General features: G+C 30.4%; 1 protein-coding gene across 1 annotated transcript; it reads right to left on the bottom strand.

The window, feature by feature from the left end:
• Positions 1 to 11,706: 11,706 nt before the first annotated feature.
• Positions 11,707 to 13,519, bottom strand: LOC110614973 (cytochrome P450 83B1). Its single transcript, XM_021756668.2, has 2 exons — positions 12,607 to 13,519; positions 11,707 to 12,437 (listed from the first exon to the last, which is right to left on the bottom strand). Exons 1-2 carry the CDS (start codon positions 13,489 to 13,491, stop codon positions 11,829 to 11,831), a joined length of 1,494 nt encoding a protein of 497 aa, XP_021612360.2. The 5' UTR covers positions 13,492 to 13,519; the 3' UTR covers positions 11,707 to 11,828.
• Positions 13,520 to 21,192: the final 7,673 nt, after the last annotated feature.

Below are 21,192 nucleotides of genomic sequence, written 5' to 3' on the forward strand. Positions count from 1 at the left end.
ATTAATTTGTGCAATATTTGTCTCCCAAAATTTGGAATTCATTAATATTATTTATTTTCCTAATTGAAATCTAAATTTAAAATTAATCTATAAAAAATTAATTTTAGAATCTCAATTTCATAAATTATCCTAATTAATGTCTATTAATATCCAGATTTATTGTTTAATCAATTACATATGCAAATGTAATATTATGTGCGACTCTATATTCGAATATATATTTATTTTTTAAATTTATAGTAGATGGAAATTAACAAAGTAGATGTAAGGTTTCATTGTCTTTGAAATTCGATACTCTCGTTTTTTCCTATTTCTTAAACCTAACTTCTTTCCTTTTTTCTATAGAAGATGATCTGCTTCAATTGATTATCGATGAAGAAAAAGATATTGTTGTCCCTATAAAGAGTTTCAAAGATATTTCGATCGTCACTTGTTATTTCTGTATGGTGGAATATTTCTCACATACAATCCAATCAATTTTCAGAATATGCAGACTTTTTTGGCAGATTTATGGCGGCAATCCTCGGACAATTATTGTATTAAAGAATTTGATTTCTAGTTACAAATCAGACATTTTATTTTTTATGGAAACAAAAACTCTTAGTTTTCGTATGAAATTTTTTCATAATTTTTTACATTTTGATGGTTGTTTCTCAGTCAATAAACAAGGATTGGGAGGAGACCTTTCGTTAATACGTAAGAGTCATGGGTCTATTTCTGTGGTTGTCTTTTCTTCAAATTTTATTGATTTGGTTGTCTCGGAATGTAACGTTCAATGGAGGTTTACTAGTTATTATGGGTTTCTGGAATCGTAACGACGACGTCAGTATTGGAACCTTATTCGAGGTTCTCTTCTGTGACTTTATTCGGAAGATTTTAATGATTTATATTCGAGAGATGAGAAAAAATAGGAGTATTTTGCTAAATTATTTTATACAGGGATTTAGACAGAAACTTAAGAAGCATTTTTACCAAATTATCAATTTGATTTTGAATGATTGTAATTTTTTTATTAAACTTTATAACTGATATTTTTATTAGATAGATTTATCACAATATTATTCTAACTGCTCATCATAATTGTCTCTCTGTTTAGGATTATATCTCTCTTTATAATATTAATATCAATAATTATGACTAATGATATATGAAATTTCATAATTATTTTTTAATTTTTTATAATGTTTTTAGTTTTTTGTAAGTTTTTAATTACTAAAATAAAAAAGAAAACAATTATTTTAGTCTATTTTTCTCTTACAATTGTCTTCCTTTCTTATCATTCATGGTCAAATTAATTATGATTATTCACTAATACAAGTATTTTATTTTAAATAATTTTTTTATTTCGTAAATTTGTAATAATTTATTTATAAATTTTATGTTTATTTTTTATCCATTATCATTAATATAAAAACTTTTTGATTTAATCATTGAAAATTGGTATCAACAAAAGTAACTTAAGTTCATTTCTAAAAAAAGTCAACTTAAGCCTCAATTATTTTATTAAAAAATAAAGAGAAATTTATTATTTAATTTTTAAATATTTTTATTATTAATAAATTAATTTTAATATTTTTAAAAATTTATTAAAACGTATTTATTTTTTTTATTAATAAAATAATATTTTAAAAATTTATTAAAATATATTTATTTTTCTCTTCATTAATAAAATAATATTTTTATTTTTTTAAATAAATAAAAAATAATAAAAAAAATTTTAAAATTTAATTTTACCCTTCAACTAAATTTTTTATTTAATTTCTGAATATTATCATAAATCAATTTTTTTATTTTTAAAAATTTATTAAAATTTATTTATATTTTTTAAAATCTATTAAAATATTTTTATTTTTCTTAACGATATAATTTTTACTCCTCCTAAAAAAATCAAAGCATTTAAAAGGAAAATTAAAATCAAAAAATCAAAATAATCTAGCATTATCTATACATTTCAATTTATTACTTTCATTTTTTTTTCAACACTTAGTTATTTTTAAAATTAATTATAATTAAATATAATTTATAATTTTAAAAATAATTTATTATTGAAGCTAATTATGTTTTATATACCAATAAAATAGTTTTCGAAAATCCTAAAATGCACGTTAAAAATCATCAATTTCAACAAATTAGAAATTTTTTGTTTTTATTTTATAATGAAGGGAATTGAGTATTCTAATAAATTATTAAAGTAAAATAAATTTTATTAATGAACAATCATCAATTAGTTTCAATGTACAGAGAAGAGAATGAGAAAGAGGAGATAAATATTAGTGACTTAAAAATTCCCTATAAAATTAAAATTGGATTCAATGAACCAAATATGGACAATAATGCAATGGACATGACGTGGACATAATTCACTAGAGAATAAGAAAAATGGTGAAAAAGATTTTATAAAAATGAATTAATTCATGTATTCCTCAATGATAAACAGAGACATAATACTCTATTTAAATAGATTACAAAAATAACTAAATAGCTAGAAGTACGGCACAATATATTGTTAGACTACCATATGTAACAGAACGTATAACTCGTAGAACTCTAAATTACTGAAAATCAGCAGAATCAATTACCAACCTTATCTCTCCAGGCTCAAGTCCTGTAGTCAGCCTTATTACTCCAAGGGGTGAACACATTCTTATCACTCCCTTGGTTAATATCCCCCCTCAAACTATGCCGAGGTTGGAGACATAGTTTGTGTCGAAAGAACGCAAGACGAGCCTTAGGAACTGATTTAGTGAATACATCAGCTAGCTGACAAGTGGAAGGAATATGTTGAGTAATAAGAGCCCCTTGAGCTACCCGCTCTCTTACATAGTGGTAATCCAACGCAATATATTTACTTCGAGCGTGAAACACTGGATTGACTGTGAGGAATAGAGCACTGACATTGTCTGCAAAAAGTTTCGGTGGGTGTGGAGGAAAAATCCGAAGATCAGATAGAATATATCCAAGCCATGTAAGCTCAGCTGCTGTATGAGCCATGGCACGGTACTCAGCCTCTGTACTGGACCGAGCAACTGTGGACTGCTTCTTCGCACACCAGGAAATGATATTCGAGCCTAGGAACGTGCAATAGCCTGTAGTTGACCGTCGCGTCGTCGGACAGCCTGCCCAATCTGCATCAGAAAAGGCAGAAAGAGCAAGTGTAGTATCAGAACAAAGATTGAGACCATAATGTATAGTGCCCTTTAAATAACGCAAGATGCGACGAACATATTTCAGATGAGCATGAGTAGGTGAATGCATGAATTGGGACACAAAATTTACACTAAAAGACAAGTCAGGTCTGGTTAAAGTGAGGTATTGCAAGGACTCGACAATGCCCCGAAAAGATGTTGGATCGGAAAGTGGTTCAGAATCAATTGGCGGATTGTGTTTAAGATCTAATGGAGTGGGCATTGGCTGACAATCAACCATCTGGGCACGCTCCAAAATGAAGTAGGCATAATGTGTCTGTGATAAATGAAGTCCAGTGGCTGTGGTATCCACTTTAACACCCAAGAAATGATGGATTGGTCCCAAGTCTTTCATGGAGAATTCTGCGTGTAACATCTAAATAAAATCATCAACAAGAGCTACAGACGAACCCGTGAGTAGCATATCGTCAACATAAATCAAAAGCACTAATATCTCATTAGAACAATAAAAAACAAATAATGAAGGATCCGCCAAACTGCAAAAGAAACCATAAGCAATGAGAAACTTACTTAACCGGTCAAACCGGGCACGAGGAGCCTGCTTGAGTCCATAGAGAGCTCGTTTTAACTTACACACATGCGTTGGCTTGTCCGGATTTTTCATCCCTGGTGGTTGCTCCATGATCAAATCCTCAGTAACATAACCATGCAAAAAAGCATTTGTAACATCTAACTGCCTTATTGGCCATTTTTTAACTAAAGCAACAGTTAAAACAGTACGAATCGTGCCAGGTTTGATAACGGGTGAATAAGTTTCAGTGTAGTCGACGCCATCCAGTTGATGGAATCCTTTGGCTACTAACCGAGCCTTTAGTCGGTCTAATGTGCCATCTGGTTTAATTTTGGCTTTAAACACCCATTTACAACCTATTATATGCAACCCGTCCCTGTAAGGAACAAGGTCCCAAGTATTATTCCTGTGTAAAGCATCTATTTCAGTAACCATGGCTTGACGCCAACCATCATGTGCAAGTGCTGCCTTAACAGTCTTAGGCTCTCTAGGAATAGAGTTCAACAAGGTAACAGACAACGCATAGCGCGAATTTGGTTTGACAATTCCTAATTGTGACCGTGTGACCATAGTGTGTCTAGGAGCTGAGTTAATGATAGTCATACCTGCTGGGACTGCAACTACAGTTGTGAGATCTTTACAGATCATAAGAGCCTGCAGCACATCCTGAGTCAAAGAGATTTGAATTTGAGACAGAGAAGATGGGTAGAACTGCTCAGTGACTACGATTGCAAAATCCAGTATCATCCGGGTAAGGCTAATGTAGTAGCTGATGCCTTAAGCCGGAAATCACTCGGCAGTTAATCAGAGAAAGAATCAAGACTGCTGCAAGCAGGCAGAAGAGTTATACAGACTACCGCAGAAGGCAGTTAGAGTTTCAGGAGGGGGATCTGGTATTGCTCAAGGTGTCTCCAATGAAGGGAGTGGTTCGCTTCGGGAAGAAAGGTAAACTAGCCCCACGATACATCGGACCCTTTGAAATCTTGCAAAAGATTGGGAATGTGTCGTACAAGCTAGATTTACCTGCTTCAATGGCAAGAATCCATCCGGTCTTCCATGTTTCGATGTTGAGGAAGTTTGTGTCAGATCCGAGCAAGGTTCTTAGTGAGCCTGATGTGGAGGTCCAAGAGGATCTCACCTATGTTGAACAGCCAGTACGGATCATAGACACGCAGATCAGAAAGTTAAGAAACAAGGAAATCCCGATGGTGAAAGTCCTGTGGAACCACCACAACTTGGAAGAGTGCACTTGGGAGACACGGGAGTCTATGCTCCAGCAGTACCCTCAGCTCTTTTAAGGTTAGATCCCTATGTGTTGATGTGCTTAGTATGTATGTTATATGTTTGCCATGTTATGTGTTGTTTGGTGAACATTCGGGGACGAATGTTCTTAAGGGGGGAAGAATGTAATACCCGGCTAGACTCCGGTATCGGAATTCCTACCGTCCGGTGGAATCTCGGATGTCGGAAACCTCTAGAAGGGTAAAACCATGTTTTATGAAATGTTTTTAATGTATTTTATGTTTTAAACAAAAAGGAAATTGAGTTTTTGAATGAATCTGATAGCATACTCATGCATCATTAATGCCATGTGATGTTCAGGATGTTTGCATTAGAAATTCACGAATATGTTGCATTGCATAATTTGATGTTGATGTGGATGGTTATTGGGTGATCCATAGTCCTCTAATGTTATGTTATGATGATATGTTATGGAAGACCAGTGAGGCCCATTCTACGCCCCTGGCACTATGTAAGAGAAAGACCAGCGAGGCCCATTCTACGCCCCTGGCACTTTGGAATGTTATGATATGTATGTTATGTAAGAGAAAGACCAGCGAGGCCCATTCTACGCCCCTGGCACTTGGAGATGTGAGGACTAATGGTGACAATACCATCCTTTATGTGATTAAATGTGATGTGTTGCATTTCATGAAAGCATGTGAAGTAAAAGTTAAGTTATTCAATGTTAATAATAAAATGAATAATAATATACCTAAAAAGTGTGGAACTAAATCAAATGATAATAATAATAAAATTAAGAATAAAATACCTAAAAAGGGAGGAATTAATATCATGTTTTTTACTTTTTACTCACTGGGCTTTTTAGCTCACCCCTCTCCCCTAACCCCAGTCTTGCAGGTACTGTGTAGATAGAGAAGTCAGCAAGAGTAAGAGAAGTCTCTGTAATAGCATAGAAGTGGACATGGTTTATTCATAATGTAAAAGTATGTTATGTAATGTAATGTAAGTTATATAGTGTGCTTGACTAGAGTCTGTTGTAATCCCTTGAATACATGAGATAAATGTTTTATGATGTTTATGTAACCCAAGCCTGATATATGTTATGTACCCCATTGGAGTATTTGTTGAGAACTCCAATGAGGGGTTTATGTTATGGTTATGCTTGCACAGGCTAGGCTGGGTAAAGAAATGTTTAAATGAAAGAAAAGTTTTAATTTTTATGTATGTTTTGGTTCATGTATGGGATTGAACAGGTTCACAGGATGTATGTTTGGCTTGCTACGGGTTCCGGCGGCCTTAAGCCGACCTGAATCCTAGCGCCGGTAGCGGTCCGGTTTCCGGGTCGTTACAACAGTATCGTCGGAGGGAGCAGCAGCAGAACATTGTATATCGACAGAAGCTGGTGCAGGAGATTGGTGGCTGCCTAGTGCTACATTTGAAACTTCGTCGATATGCTCAGTCTCCGTAGCACTTGAACGGAAGTCTGGACTGGCAGGTACAGCAGGAGCAACGATAGCTAAAGGAACAGCCTCTGCTGCCGTAACCGGGTCTGAGACATCTGAGTCTAGTAGCAACTGCGGTTCTGCTGCAGATAAACCAGCAGTCGCTGCTGCCGTAACCGGTTCTGAGGCAACTGAATCTAGCAGCAAACGTGGTTCTGCAGTCGGTAAACCTGCAATATTTGGAGATTCCTGCACAAAACTAGGAGAAACATCTGAAGGAGCATCATTATTAGGGGCAGAAAGAGTATTAAAAGCACTATCAACATGTAACTCACGAGTAGCGTCAGTCGTATCACTAGAAGAAGGGAAAGGAGTAATCTCATTCAAAACATTTTGTGGAGGAAGATCAGAAGTGCCAGGTGATTCTGCAAGACCCTGCACACATGAAACTGTTAAAATAGGACTAGACTCGTTGTCTGAAGTTGTCTCGTCTACACTAGAAGTGGAACTTGAATTAACCCAAGGATTCATAACCTGTGACACATATAACTAATCCGTAACAGAAGACTTATAAGGAAATATTTGTTCATCAAAACTTACATGCCTGGAAATAATAAATTTCCTTGTTGTCGGATTATAGCACTTATACCCCTTGTGTCTATCACTATAGCCAACAAACACGCAAAGACAAGACTTTGGATCAAATTTGTGACTTTTAGTATCCCAAATATAAGGAAAACATTTAGACCCAAACACATGCAAGGAACTATAGTCAAAATCATACCCATTCAACATGTAAAACGGTGTGTTATGTTGTAAAGAATCAGAAGGTAAGCGATTAAGTAAAAACACAGCAGTTTGAAACGCTTCAACCCATAAAAATAAAGGTAAATGACCATGAAATAACATAGTCATACCTAACTCGCGAATGACTCGATGACGCCGTTCTACCATGCATGTTTGTTCAGGCGTATATGGACACAAAATTTGATGTTTTATACCATTAGCAAGAAAATGAGACGACAAAGCAGAATTAACAAATTCACCCCCTCCATCTGAATGAAAAACTTTAATATTTTTGCCAAATTGTCTAAACACAAACTTCTCAAAAGCAAGAAAGGTAGCAAAGAAATCAGACTTTTGTTTTAATGGAATGATCCAACAATATTTGGTAAAATCGTCAACAAAGCATGCATAATATCTAAAATTTTCAATCGACAAAACAGGGGCAGGACCCCACAGATCACAATGAATTTTATCAAAAGCACATGAACTAGAATGAATAGAACTGCTAAAAGGAAATCTACTTAATTTTCCTAACTGGCAACTATCACACAGATTTTTTATTTGAACAGAACCTCTAACATCTATTAACCTCTTATTACTTAAAGTAGAAACTGCGGACGCTTGAGGATGTCCTAAACGCTGGTGCCAAATAACTGTTGTGCCTGCTTTAAAACGGTTGGAAAAATAAGCTTTGGGAGCTGCAGACAAGGTATAAAGATTATGCTTCTTTGGTCCTGTTAGTAGCATTTGTCCCGTTTTTCGGTCCTTCACACAAATAGACTTATTAGAAAACTCACAATTAACAGGAAAATCATCAGTTATTTGGCTAATGGAAAGCAAATTCTATTTTAAATCAGGTACAACTAAAACATCAGAAACAGGCAAACAATGCTTTTGCTTAATGCTAGTACTACCTATACCATTTATAGACAAGGAAGACCCATCACCAATAGCAATAGAATCCATACCAGAATACTCTTTAAAATTGTCTAAAATAAATGTTACTTGTCATGTGATGAGACGCACCTGAGTCGGCAATCCAGTCAGCATCTACTACTCCGTTGTTCAGAGTAAGTGCAGCAAGAGCTTGAGGTAGATTTTCTTGAGGTGATTTAGGAATCCACCAACAAATTTTGGCGATATGCCCAGGTTTGCCACAGTATTGGCAGACTTCATCTTTGTAAAGTTCACATTCTTCTGCAGTCATACGTCGGTGCCCAGAGGGAGGTGTACGACGTTAAGTAGTTGAGTTTCCTCTTCCCTGATTCTGACCATGAGGTTGTTGCGCTTGGAAGCCTCGTCCTTGAGAAGTAAAATTTGAGCGCCGACTGGAACTGGAATTTGGTTGTCTTTGTTGATTTCCATAGAATGCAACGTGGGACGAAATTTGACCCATAGAGGCATCAGACTGACTTATAAACCAAGTTCTTCGTTGCTCTAAACTCTTCAACTGAGAGATCAGTTCTGTAAAAGTCGGTCTTGGAGGCTTAAGCATGGTAGTAGTAAAATCTTCGAACTGAGGCCCCAGACTTGTAAGAAGGCAGAATACCTTTTCGTTGTCTAGAACTGTTTTCCCAATCGCGGCAAGGTTATCGTAGATTTCTTTGAAAAGCCGCAGATGTTCTGTTATCGTTTTACTTTCATCTTTGCGAAAGTAGGATAGTTGTTGTCGTAGATTAAACTCTCTCTCCTGGGAGTCTTGAGCATAAGCATCTTTCAGAGCTTCCCAAACAGTCTTTACTGTTTTCAGACCGATAACGAGCCCTAGAGATTCTTCGCTTAGGGTTCCATAAATCCACCCATGAAGTAATCGATCTGATTTCTGCCACGCTTTGAAATTATCAGAAAGCTGAGGCTAATAATTTTCGGGAATTGGTGAGGGAGCAGCCACAAATTTTTGGTCTTCTGGAAATTCTGCCGTCAGATGATCGGACAGATCTTGGCTCTCAGCTAGGCTTAGCAACTGAGCCCTCCATAAGGGGTAATTCGTTTGTTTTAGCTTTAAGGTAACAAAATTTGTAACATTTAAGGAAGAGGAAGCCATTTCGTGAGAAGAGAAAAAAAAAACTTTTGGAGAAGAAGAAGGCGGGTACGAACCCGCTCTGATACCAACAAGAGAATAGGAAAAATGGCAAAAAAGATTTTATAAAAATGAATTAATTCATGTATTTCTCAATGATAAACTGAGACATAGTACTCTGTTTAAATAGATTACAAAAATAACTAAATAGCTAGAAGTACGGCACAATATATTGTTAGACTACCATATGTAACATAACGTATAACTCGTAAAACTCTAAATTACTGAAAATCAGCAGAATCAATTACCAACCTTATCTCTCCATGCTCAAATCCTGTAGTCAGCCTTATTACTCCAAGGGGTGAACACATCCTTATCACTCCCTTGGTCAATAAATTCCACGTGAACTCTCGCTTTCAAACCTTATTTATTTGGGAAAATAATTTATATTTTTTATTAAAAAGAAATATTATTTTTTAAAATTAAATTAATTTTATTAATTAAAAAAATATTTTCCATTAATTAAATTTTTTAAATATTTTAAATATTAAAAATAATAAAAAAAATATTTTATTGTAGAAAACAGAGGCTACAGCCAGTAGCTTTCCCTCAACATTGATAAATGACAGTGATCATCACTTGCTTCCACGAAGTTCTGGTCTCCTCGACATTCAAAATTATTAATTTGGCAGTCTCCTCGCAGTTCCGCTGGCTAAACCATCACCATGCATCACTTTCTTAAAAAAAAAGACACCATGCATCATTCATAGTATTTAAATGCTGTAAAGCCTACGTCATATTGAAGAGGCTCGAATGATGTGCTCACTAAACTACGAAGGTGTTGACATCTCTAATACTTGCATAAATGGAGTAGTTTAATAATTTTTGAGATATTAATGTCAATTTTATTCTTTATAAAAATTTAATATTTAAATTTTAAAATTTTATTTTCAATCTCTTTCAACCCATCCAAGCAAATATCCTCAATAATTTGATTATTTTTTATCACATATTTAACCCATCAAACTTAAATCCTTCAACTTATCATTAACCATTTAAATTTTAATTGATTAAAGACCATCATTTTTATCTATTTATGGAATGAATCCACACTTAAAAAAAATTATTTATATAAAAATATATTATTATTATTAATCGATTTAATTTAATTTTTTTAATTTTTTTTCATCAAATTAAAATAATTAAAATTTTTAAAATTAAAAATTAAATTGAAACAAACTGAAATGAATAAAAAATAAAACTGAATTTTTAATTTAATTTAATTTAATTTAATTAATTTTTTTAATTTAAACTGAATACAGTTGACCATAAATTTAACTATATTATAGATGCCAGTACATCTGGAACTAAAACTTTAGGATAATTCAATTAGAAAAATTGAAGTAAGGAAATGTGAAAATTATTTTTGTTTAATTGCTTTTTTTTAATTTTTTGAAAAGCCAATAATTATTTTTATTAATTAAATTATTTTTCTGAGAAGTAATTTTCTTTAAAATAATACATTTAAATTAAATAAGAACTTAATAAAATATATAAATATTAATATTCCTTACAATTTGGTAATTAATATAAACCATATAATAAACATAAAAAAATAATATATATAATATTAGAATTATAGATCTTTATATTCAAACATTAAGAATATGATTTGATAATTTAAAATTTTTATAATTTTTTCTAATTTGTTTAAAATAAAATATACCATCATTAAATGGAGAAAAAAAATAATATGAAGTATAAATATTTCATACTACTACAATTTTGCACAACAAGTTTTTATGCAAATAATTTATCGTTTTTTCATAATTTTTAGATTCTCTTAATAGTAAACTAAAGATACATTGTCAGAAAATCTCTTTTTATATATATATATATATATATATATATACCATTATAATTTATTATTTTCGCAATAATGGAGAAAAATGCTTCATTTATTATTTTGGTATCAATTAGTAAATTAAGAATTTGTGTTTTTTTATTTTAAATCTCACACTACACAAGTTATTTAATTTAAAATGATTGTGATATCAATCGTAATAATTCGACTTAAATTAATTTAAATAATTTTTAAATTTATTTTCAACATGATTCAAAATAATTAATTTAAGTTATTTAATAATTTTTATTAGTGGCTTATATAATTTTTTAAATTTTTTTTAAATTTAGACTATTGATACTTATTCTGTATCCAAAAATTTTTAAAATTTTCCATTTAATATAACAATATTTAGACTTAATTTTCTCTTAATTTATTTTCTATTGTTCAAGGTAATTTCTTTGTCATGCTAAATTTTTTTATGAATTAAATATTAATAAAATTACCGTTATTTAAAAATGCTAATTTATGAACTCAGCTTTTGACGAAAATAATAATAATAACAAAAGCTCATCTTTTATTAAAATGAAGCAAAAGGACAATAAACATACATTATTCAAAAGAAGATAACTACAACTTCTTCTTATACAGTGGTTGCATGTCTTTTATTAAAATGAAGCAAAAGGACAATACACGAGTTTTTTTTTTCTTATTTTTATATACCTCAAGAATCCTATCGAGGTAAGTTTTTCCTTCATATGCATGTCTCCAAAGGTCAGACATAGTTCCTGGCCATAAGGCAAAGAGCATTTTTCTTGTGCATGGCAATACCTGGTTGCACATCCATGTCCAAGTCTTCCTTCTTCATTCCAACAGGCATCTCCCAATCAAATTTGTAAAGCAGATTAGCTAGAGATACCTCCACTGTTGACAGACCCATAACCATCCCGGGGCAAATTCTTCTACCAGCTCCAAATGGTGTCAGCTCGAAATCTTGCCCTTTCAAGTCAATAGAGCTATTGATGAATCTCTCAGGATTAAACTCTTCTGGATTCTCCCAGATTTCAGGGTCTCTTCCGATTGCCCATGTATTCACATAAACTATAGTTTTAGCTGGTATGTCATATCCATCTAAAACGCAGTTTTCCATTGATTCCCTTGGCACTAATAAGGGAGCTGTGGGTTGCAGTCTCATTGTTTCTTTGATCACAGCTTGGAGATAAGGCAGTTGTTGACAATCAGCTTCTTCTACAAAGCCTTTCTTCCCAACAAGTTTTCTTACTTCTTCTTGAGCTTTTTTCATTGCCATGGGATTCTTCATAAGTAAGGTCATGGCCCAAACTACAGTAGCTGCGCTGGTGTCTGTTCCTGCCACAAACACGTTCTGTATAGAGCAAAAGCAAAAAAAAAATCATTATTATTGCATGGCTTCATATAAAGAAACTAAAGAAAGAATCTGTCTTTGCATATAATACAGTGTTTGCTTGGTTGAAAAAAAAAATACAAACGAATTAGAAAAGAAATTTTAAATATATGAATGATCAGGAAGTTACCATAAGCACAGCTTTGATGTGATCAAAGGTGAGATCAATTTTAAAAGAACGGCTCTTCCGTAATTGAAGTAAGATATCGAGAAAATCCTCCTCTGCAGGCTTTGACCTACTTGGGTCAAGGTGCTCTTTGATTATCTGTTCATAGAAGATATCAAATTCCCTGAAGTTTTTCTCTAGGCGATGGAATAATCCTGTGAACTTATCAATAAAACCCAAGAAAGGAAAGTAATCTGAAACAAAAATACATGCAAACAAGGCCTGAAGTTCTTTCAGCAACTCTTGAAATCTACTCCTTTCAACCCCATCTTCCTCGTACCTCTTCCCAAAAGCCGTCCTACAAATTATAGTACTTGTAAGTGACGTCATGGCTTCAGACAAGTTTACAGGTTTCAAGGCAACGGCTGATTTGGAGATCTTTTCAAGCATATGGGAAATTTCAAATTCTCTAATGGGACGGAAACTCTGCACTCTATTAGAGTTGAAGAGATAAACCACACAAATTTTTCTTATCTCTCTCCAATAAGCATTGTAAGGTGAAAAAGCCACGTCTAAACCATTATACGAAAACTTTTTATTTCCAACTAAAGCAGGCCTGCTACAGAATATAAGATCATGGGTTTTCATGACTGCTTCAGCCATTTTGGCAGAGGAAACTACGAGGATTGGGACAAAACCTAGACGCAAGGACATTACAGGACCATGTTTTTGAGAAAGCTGCCATAAGTATGAATGAGGGTTTAAGCTATCAAATTGATGCAAGTTGCCTATGAATGGAAGACCCTTTGGACCAGGTGGCAAATGAAGATTTCTTTTGGTCTTGAGTTTTCGGAGAAGAAATGAAAGAAGGAATGGAAGAGCTAACAGCAGAAGAATAAGCAAAACCATTTTGTGTGTTTCAACTCTGAATATGAGATATTATAAAAAGGAGACCACTGGTTACATATATATACAGATCCTTTCCTTTGTTGGAACAGCTGACGAAACTCCTTTAATCAAAAGATAAATGATTTCTTAGTTATTTTTTCTTACACGGAGCATAAACAGATTAAAACACGACAATGTGTATGAAAATTTCAACAATTTGACGACTATGACCATTACAGCCCAGCTAAAACTAGTTGCCAACTGATAGTTGTTTAGGAGGGAAGGAGAACAAGAGATTTGATCCAAGACTATAATTGGTCTATTGATTTTATTAATGTGCGGCTGAAAAAGGATATCATAAATAATTTAAAACTAACTTATTAAATTTAGCCTAACAATCATAATCTTAAATTTAGCTTTCATCAACTTTTCAATGTGATTGTGAACTTGGATATAATTATGAATATGATTGTGAATAGAAAAATCTTTCTCTTGGCATTGAATGTGAATAGAGAAACTCCTGAATTTTCTAGCATTGCTCGTGAATAGAGAATTATCTTTTTTTGGCATTACTTATAAATGAAAAATTCTCTTATCCTAACATTGCTTGTGAATAGAGAATTCTTACCTTTTTTGATAGCAACTATTAAGTTTTTGGGAGGAGAGGAGGAAAGAGATTGATTGAGAATCCAATTTGTCTACTACTTTTATTGAAACATCCCGAGACTCCAATTTGTCTACTACTTTTATTGAAACATTCCGAAAATTTGAACCGTGAATAGTATAATTCCCGAAAAGTGAATAAACCATTTAAAGACGCCTGATATTTTTATATCCCGTAAATAGTACTATACAACTAACAATCAAATAATAAATTTGGAATTAAAACAAATCCATTCAAATGATGAAAAATTCAAATGAAAAATCAATATATGGACTTATTTGGTATTATTGAAAAATATTAAAATTAAAGAAAAATTTATCATAGATTATTTTAGGCTAAATTTAAAAATAACATATTTGATTAAATAAAGAAAGAATTAGAAAAAATATATAATTAAAAAAAGTGAGGTTAATGTGTAATTATAAATTTTTTTGGGTAAAATAATAAAATAAAAATATTTTTAATAGAACCAATGGACTCTTCACACTTGATTTCTTCCTAACTATTTAGAAAAAAAAAAAAAAAAGAAAGAAGAAAGTGCTTTGGAAGAACACATCTTCTTCCACTTTCTTCTTTCCATTGCCGAAGGAAAGAGGAGAAAAATTCTCCACCAATTTCCACCTTATCTTATACCAATTTTCTCTTTTGCTCTTTACAAATAAATCTTCACTTCACCCAAACCGTTTTTCTAGATAAATATTCAAAAATGGAGTAGAAATTGAAGAGAAATTTTAAGAATGGAGAAAGAGGGAATCGCAATCAAGTGTAGAAATTTTAAAGATATGTCGGAGATTTTAATTATAAGTGTTTATTATGATATTTATAAAAATTTGTTAAGGGAGAAATTAAACTTATTTAGTTTATTTCTTGTGATTTATGAAAGCCGAGAAGAATTTGAAAAGTATGAATGGAAAAGAAAATGGAGCTTAGGAATGAAAAAAAGAGAAGAAAGTGTAGAGATTTTGAAGAAAAAGGTTTGTACTCAAATAAAAATATTGAATTAAGTAGATAGTACTTGAATTATAATAAATATTTAAAGTTAGAATAAATGAAGAAAATGATAAAAATGAAAATTTTAGTTTTAATATATAATTTAGCCAAAATTTAAGATAAGGACTAAAATTAAATTTTATCACTTCTATATGTTAAAATTGAAATTTTAAATAAGATTTAATTATGGAAATTACTTGAATTTAAGACTTTGTATATTAAAATTACAATTTGGACTAAAATAAAAATATTAGAATTCTTTTGGACTAAGATGAAAATTTTAAATGAAAGAAGGGGAGTTGGTTGAAATTGCCAAGGATTAAAATGAAAATTGTGAGATTTATTAGAGATTTGTACAATAAAAAACATAGAGAAATCAAATTAAAATTTTCATGGCTAAAATAAAATTTATTAAGATAAAAATAAAATATATTTGAGAAATTGGATATACTTTATTTAATGTTAAATGTTATAAAAAATATTAAAGTGAAACTCTAGGATAAAAATAAATAAATTGAAAGCATAAAAGAAAAGTAGGGCCAAAATTTTAAGAAATTGAAAATTATGAGACTAAGTTAAAATATTGAAAAAAATATTTTATAAATAAAAATGATAAAAAAATATTTTTGAGTTAATGAAAAATTTTGACAAATATTATTGAATTGTAAATTATGATGTTATGCTAAATTAATTAAGTGGTAAATTGAATGAGATATTGAGTGAGAATTAGATGAAATTTTTAGATTAGATGAAACATTTAAATAAATTTATAAAGATTGAATTTGAATTTAAAAGTAAAATAAAATTAAAATAATTGTATATTAAATGTGATATGAGAATTTAATAAATTTATATGGTAAAAAATGATGTTTAATGTAAATATTAAGAATTGAACGTTAATTAGTTAAAATTATAAAAGTGTAATAATAAATTTGTAAAATTAAAATAATTTATAAATTTAAATGTAAAATATTTTAATTTATTATTAAATAATAAAATGATTAGTTTTATTATTACCAGCGTAAAAGTAACAATAATAGTTTAAGATTAAAATAATAATAATAAATAATAAAAATTTTAAAGGAACGAAGGGTAAAAATCTGAATTTAGATTTTCATATTAAATAAATTATTTATGAAAAAATTTAATAAGTTTAATGTGATTAAAGTAAATAAAGTGTGAATAATTATATTTATAAGATTATAGTAAAGGTAAGGATATTAAAAGGTTATTAAAAAATTATATAAAATGTATATTAATATATATCTTATATTTTAAATATTTTTAATAAAGTTAAAGAAAAAAAACTGTATTTATATATGCAGAATGAAATGTATATAACTGAAATATTTAAGGGCAATTATATTTAAATAATTTAAAAATTTTTAAAAATATGTGTAAATCATGAATACGATAAAAAATTTGTATAGGTATAAAATGATATGATTTATATAAAATTATATAATATGTATTATAGAATAAATGATCATATTGAAAAGTATATGAGTTACAGTATTTTGTTTAATTGAATAGGAAACATTAATAAATATAAGTATGTTAAGAAGAAAAATAACAGTTAATGGTAATAATTAATTCTAATAAATCTGATGAAAGCATAGTTAGTATAAGGATATGAATATATACAAATTTTGCAGTACTGCATTACAGATTATATGGATTTCGACACTCAATATAAGGGTATCTTGTAATATAGACTCTCGAGCCTTACCGACTTGGCTTTCGAACTCTACAGTTTCGGTACTTGATGTTTTATAGTTATGTTTTTCTTATTCGATTTTATGACCTTTTCAGAATTTATACTGGACAAAATTAAAAAATTTTATAATAAGTAAAAAATAATAAAATTGGTATAAAAAAATTATTAAAAAGACATGTCTAAAGAAATAATAAATTTTTTTATTAAATTAATAGTAATATTTTTAATATTATTAATTTTTCATTTAAACCGGTAGAAAACTCATATTTATAAATTTAAAGTAAATGTTTTATATAGTTTAATATTTTAAAAAAATATGAGAAATATTTAAAATTTAAAGAAATTAAAAAAATAAAGAGAAAAAATATTGTTTGATTATTAATTTATTTATATAATAAAAAATAATTATTTTATAAAGTAGAAATTATAGTAAAATATAAAATAAATAATATTTCTGTTAAATATGCAAAATAGATTGAGATGTAAAGCTGTGCATGAAATTAAATATAAATGTCTGTTAAATTTATGGATAGTAGAACTTGTATTATTAATTTAATTTTAAAAAGATTAAGACATTTGTAAATCACTTGTACGTTTAAAAATTTTATTATAGACAAATGATTTGAAAAAAGATAATTGAAATTTTTTTAAAATAATGCAGTATGCTATAGTTTTAATGTTATATTTTTTTTATTATAAATTAAACTACCGATATAAAGAATATGGTAAAGTATTTAAATTTAATTATATATAAAAAGTTTTATGTTATATGATGCTAATCGATTAAGATAATTTAACAATTGCTTTAAATAATTTACTAAGTTGGATGCTAAAAAAAAATTACATGTATATTTTATTTAAGTTTTCTTAATGGATTAATTATGCTCTATTGTTTTTTATATTGTAATTTAAAGATAATTTAGTAATTTTTCAAATTTTTTTATAAAGTATTTTATAAGAAAAATTTAACACTACTAAGCAATTTGCTTAGCGCGTAGAAATTTATTTTTTTTCGCGTAGGAATTTATTTTTCTTCGCGTAGAAATTTATTTTTCTTCGTACAGATTGTAGTTCCAAAAAGCATTAAATTAAGATCTGTATCGACAAATCAGACTTACATTATTAGTCATCTTTAAGTATTTTTATAAATTTTATATAAAGTTGATTTTGAAAAATATGATATGCACATAAAACTTTAGATATAAAATTGTATAAAATTGTGAATTAGATATTTTTGGAGATTTTTATTTTGGTGTAAATATATGGTTATGAGTATAAGATTTTGTATTGAGATTAATGAGAGTGCGTGTGAAGTATATGATTTGAGTTGAAATTATGTTGGGTATTGAAAGAAGTTTGGGGTTAGGATTGAATTTTATAGAAATGTAATTTTAGTATTTATATGTGGAATTAGATCCACATTATAAAGAGACTGATAAATTTTCGATAAAATAAAATAGTCATAAATTATATGATATTAATTAAAAAATAAGAGAACTATCATAAAATATGACATTTTGGACTCAGCTAATTAAATATATGATAGAGGGTGTTACATTTATTAATATGATGGTATTTATATATTAAAATGTAATTGAAAGCTGAAAGAAGATCATAAATAATTTTAAATTTTAAATTTAATAAAATAATTTAAAAAATGAACTTATTGAATTTAGCTCAACAATCATAATTTTAGATTTACTCAATTTTTAAATAATAATACAATATTCAATTTTAGGTATTACTGTTCATTATTATTTTATACGGTTCAATTTATTGTACAAATAATTTTTATTTTATAAATTTATTAGCAAAATATAATTTTTTAAGTAGGCTTTTAATATTAATTGTATTCAGATAAAATTGTAATAAATAAGTTGCGAATCATTTTATATTTAGCGCAAAATAGTTGATTCAAATGTATTCTCATATACTATACTAAATTCTCCATGTAGAAATTAATCCCACTGCAGGTAGGTGTGATCGACGACCAAGACCTTACCATTGTTTTTTTTTTTCTTTTTGAATTCATGTCATATATGAACTTTTATACACATATGATCATTGATGACTACAAAGACCAAGCTCTCGTCACCGTTCGTCTCTGTTTTGGATTCATGTCATATATGAGTTCTTATATATAATGTTGATGACTATGTAGACCGAGCCCTTACAACAATTCCATTTTTGTTTTGAACTCATGTCATATATGAGCTTTTACACGCGTCATAAAAAAAAAAATAAAACAAGAAAATTGAGGTATGAAAGTGAACAATTTGAAGACAAATTGCCACCCCATTTAAAAACAACAAAATTGACACTGGATATATGTGGCACTATAATGCATGTAGTGAACTTCAGATGCCTACATCATATACAACAGAAACAACTCTGCACATGAGACATTCTATCATGTAAAATGGAAAATTTTCCTTGTCTGGAACAAGTTAATATGCCGTTAAAAATACAGATGTAGAAATTATATTATAAGATATTATTTTAATATAAATTAAATTATAATTTTTTTTAATAATTTTTTAGTTAATAATTATATTTTATTTGCTTGTTAAATCAGATTTTTCTAACGGTATTTAGAAATTATTAGTGGTGTAAATAAGAGAAAAAATAGATTAAAAGACGAAAAGTCTTATTAAAATTTTTCGAAAATTGAAAAGTGAGTTTCTAATAGGTAAGGGAGGCTATTTATAATACAAACAAAACCCTAATAAGCAAAATTATGAAAATACCCAAAATATCTAAAAAAATAATTAAAATGCAAAATTAACCCCCTAAACGATGGAATTTTCATATCGAACTTTCTGACAGGCCTGTGGCCTTTGTCACACTTTTGAAAGTCATGCGTCTCGAAATTTCCTTTCTGAAAAGCTATCGTGGGTCTCTATCGGACGTCAGCAGTAAAAGTTAAGTGCGATCCAAGTCTGCTGTAAAGTCCAAGGCTAATTATCTTATGTGGCAAAACTGTTTTTCCAGGAGGTTGTTTGCTTACATGGCAAAACTGTTTTTCTCTGTACTCAGGGTTTTGGAACCCGAGGACTGTGCCACCTGTTACTTTACTGTCCCTTGTATGATGGCACTAGCCTCCATTTTCCTAGTTGCATCCACAATAGTGTGGAAGCTCTCTCTCTCTGCTAGTAAAATCAAGGAGGAGTACCTAGAGTGGAGTCTCATGGTATACCTCCTAGCCTTCTTCTGGTCAGTGTCATAAGTCTGACCCACAAACTGAAGCAACTTCAGAAATTTGTCTGTATATTCATCCACACTCATTTTTTCAGTCTGTCTCAACTACTCGAATTCGATCACCTTCAACTCCCTCGAACTGTTGCTCACCCTGCAAACTCATTTGCAAACTGTTCCTAAGATAGGCTATCCAGTTTCGGGTCCATATAGTTCTTGAAGCATTTCTTTGCCTTCTTGCATTTTAGAGTGAACCCTGCCATCTGAATGGCTCTGCTATCACTAGCCCTTAACTCATCAGCTATCATTTTCACTGTCTTGAGGTACTCAAACAGATCAACACCTGTTTTATACTTAGGAGCATCCAACTTCAGATAGTCTGTCATTTTCGTCTTGCTCCCTGCTGATGAGTTAGGTTTGGGTGGTTATGTTTCAGGAATTTCTGGTTATGTTGGGGGAGGAGGTGGTGCAGCTGATCAAGCATAATTTAGCCACATTTTTATTATATTTATTACTGTTTATTTACACATTTTTCTAGCTTAATTTGTGTTTTTGTCATGTTTTTGCAGAAAAGGAAGAAATTGGAAAGTTGGAGAAAAAGTGAAGAAAAAGCTGGAAAAGTGATTGGGTCGGAGTGATTTGGCCAAATCACTCGCAGGAACTGGCCAAATCACTCGCAGAGACAGAGACAGAAACTGGACTGAATCCCAGAAAGCGATTGGGGCAGATTGGGCAAGTGATTTGCCCAAATCACTCGCAGAAACTGCCCAAATCACCTTGACAGCAGAAGTTGACAGCAGAGCGGGAACAGTGCAGAAATTAGAAATTCGAATTATCAGAAGTCCAAATCTAACTCAATCACTACCAACATAATTCTAGGAGCCACGAGACAATTTCTCACCTAAGGAATTCCTTTTACAATTAAAATCCACATCCAAAGAGGAATCAAATACCAAGTCAAGAAGGGATTTCAAAACCCTAGATGGATGAGATTCTCCAACTATAAAAGAGCAACCTCCAAACCAGTCAGAGATCTCTTTCAGCATCTGCCATCCTCGAAAATTCTCCAGCAACACAGCAGAAACTTTCCTTCTTTCTTTTCTTCTTTATTTTTGTATTTTAGTCACCATGAGTGGCTAAATTCATTATTTTCTAG

The sequence above is a fragment of the Manihot esculenta genome, chromosome 5 (assembly GCF_001659605.2).
Source record: "Manihot esculenta cultivar AM560-2 chromosome 5, M.esculenta_v8, whole genome shotgun sequence".
NCBI classification, from domain to species: Eukaryota; Viridiplantae; Streptophyta; class Magnoliopsida; order Malpighiales; family Euphorbiaceae; genus Manihot; species Manihot esculenta.

Bases quoted from the DNA above. Each gene is read 5' to 3' on its own strand.
- LOC110614973 (XM_021756668.2), bottom strand. From the start codon at position 13,491: ATGGTTTTGCTTATTCTTCTGCTGTTAGCTCTTCCATTCCTTCTTTCA. The intron at 12,438-12,606 runs GTAACTTCCTGA...TGCTCTATACAG, and splicing joins ACATCAAAGCTGTGCTTATG to AACGTGTTTGTGGCAGGAAC.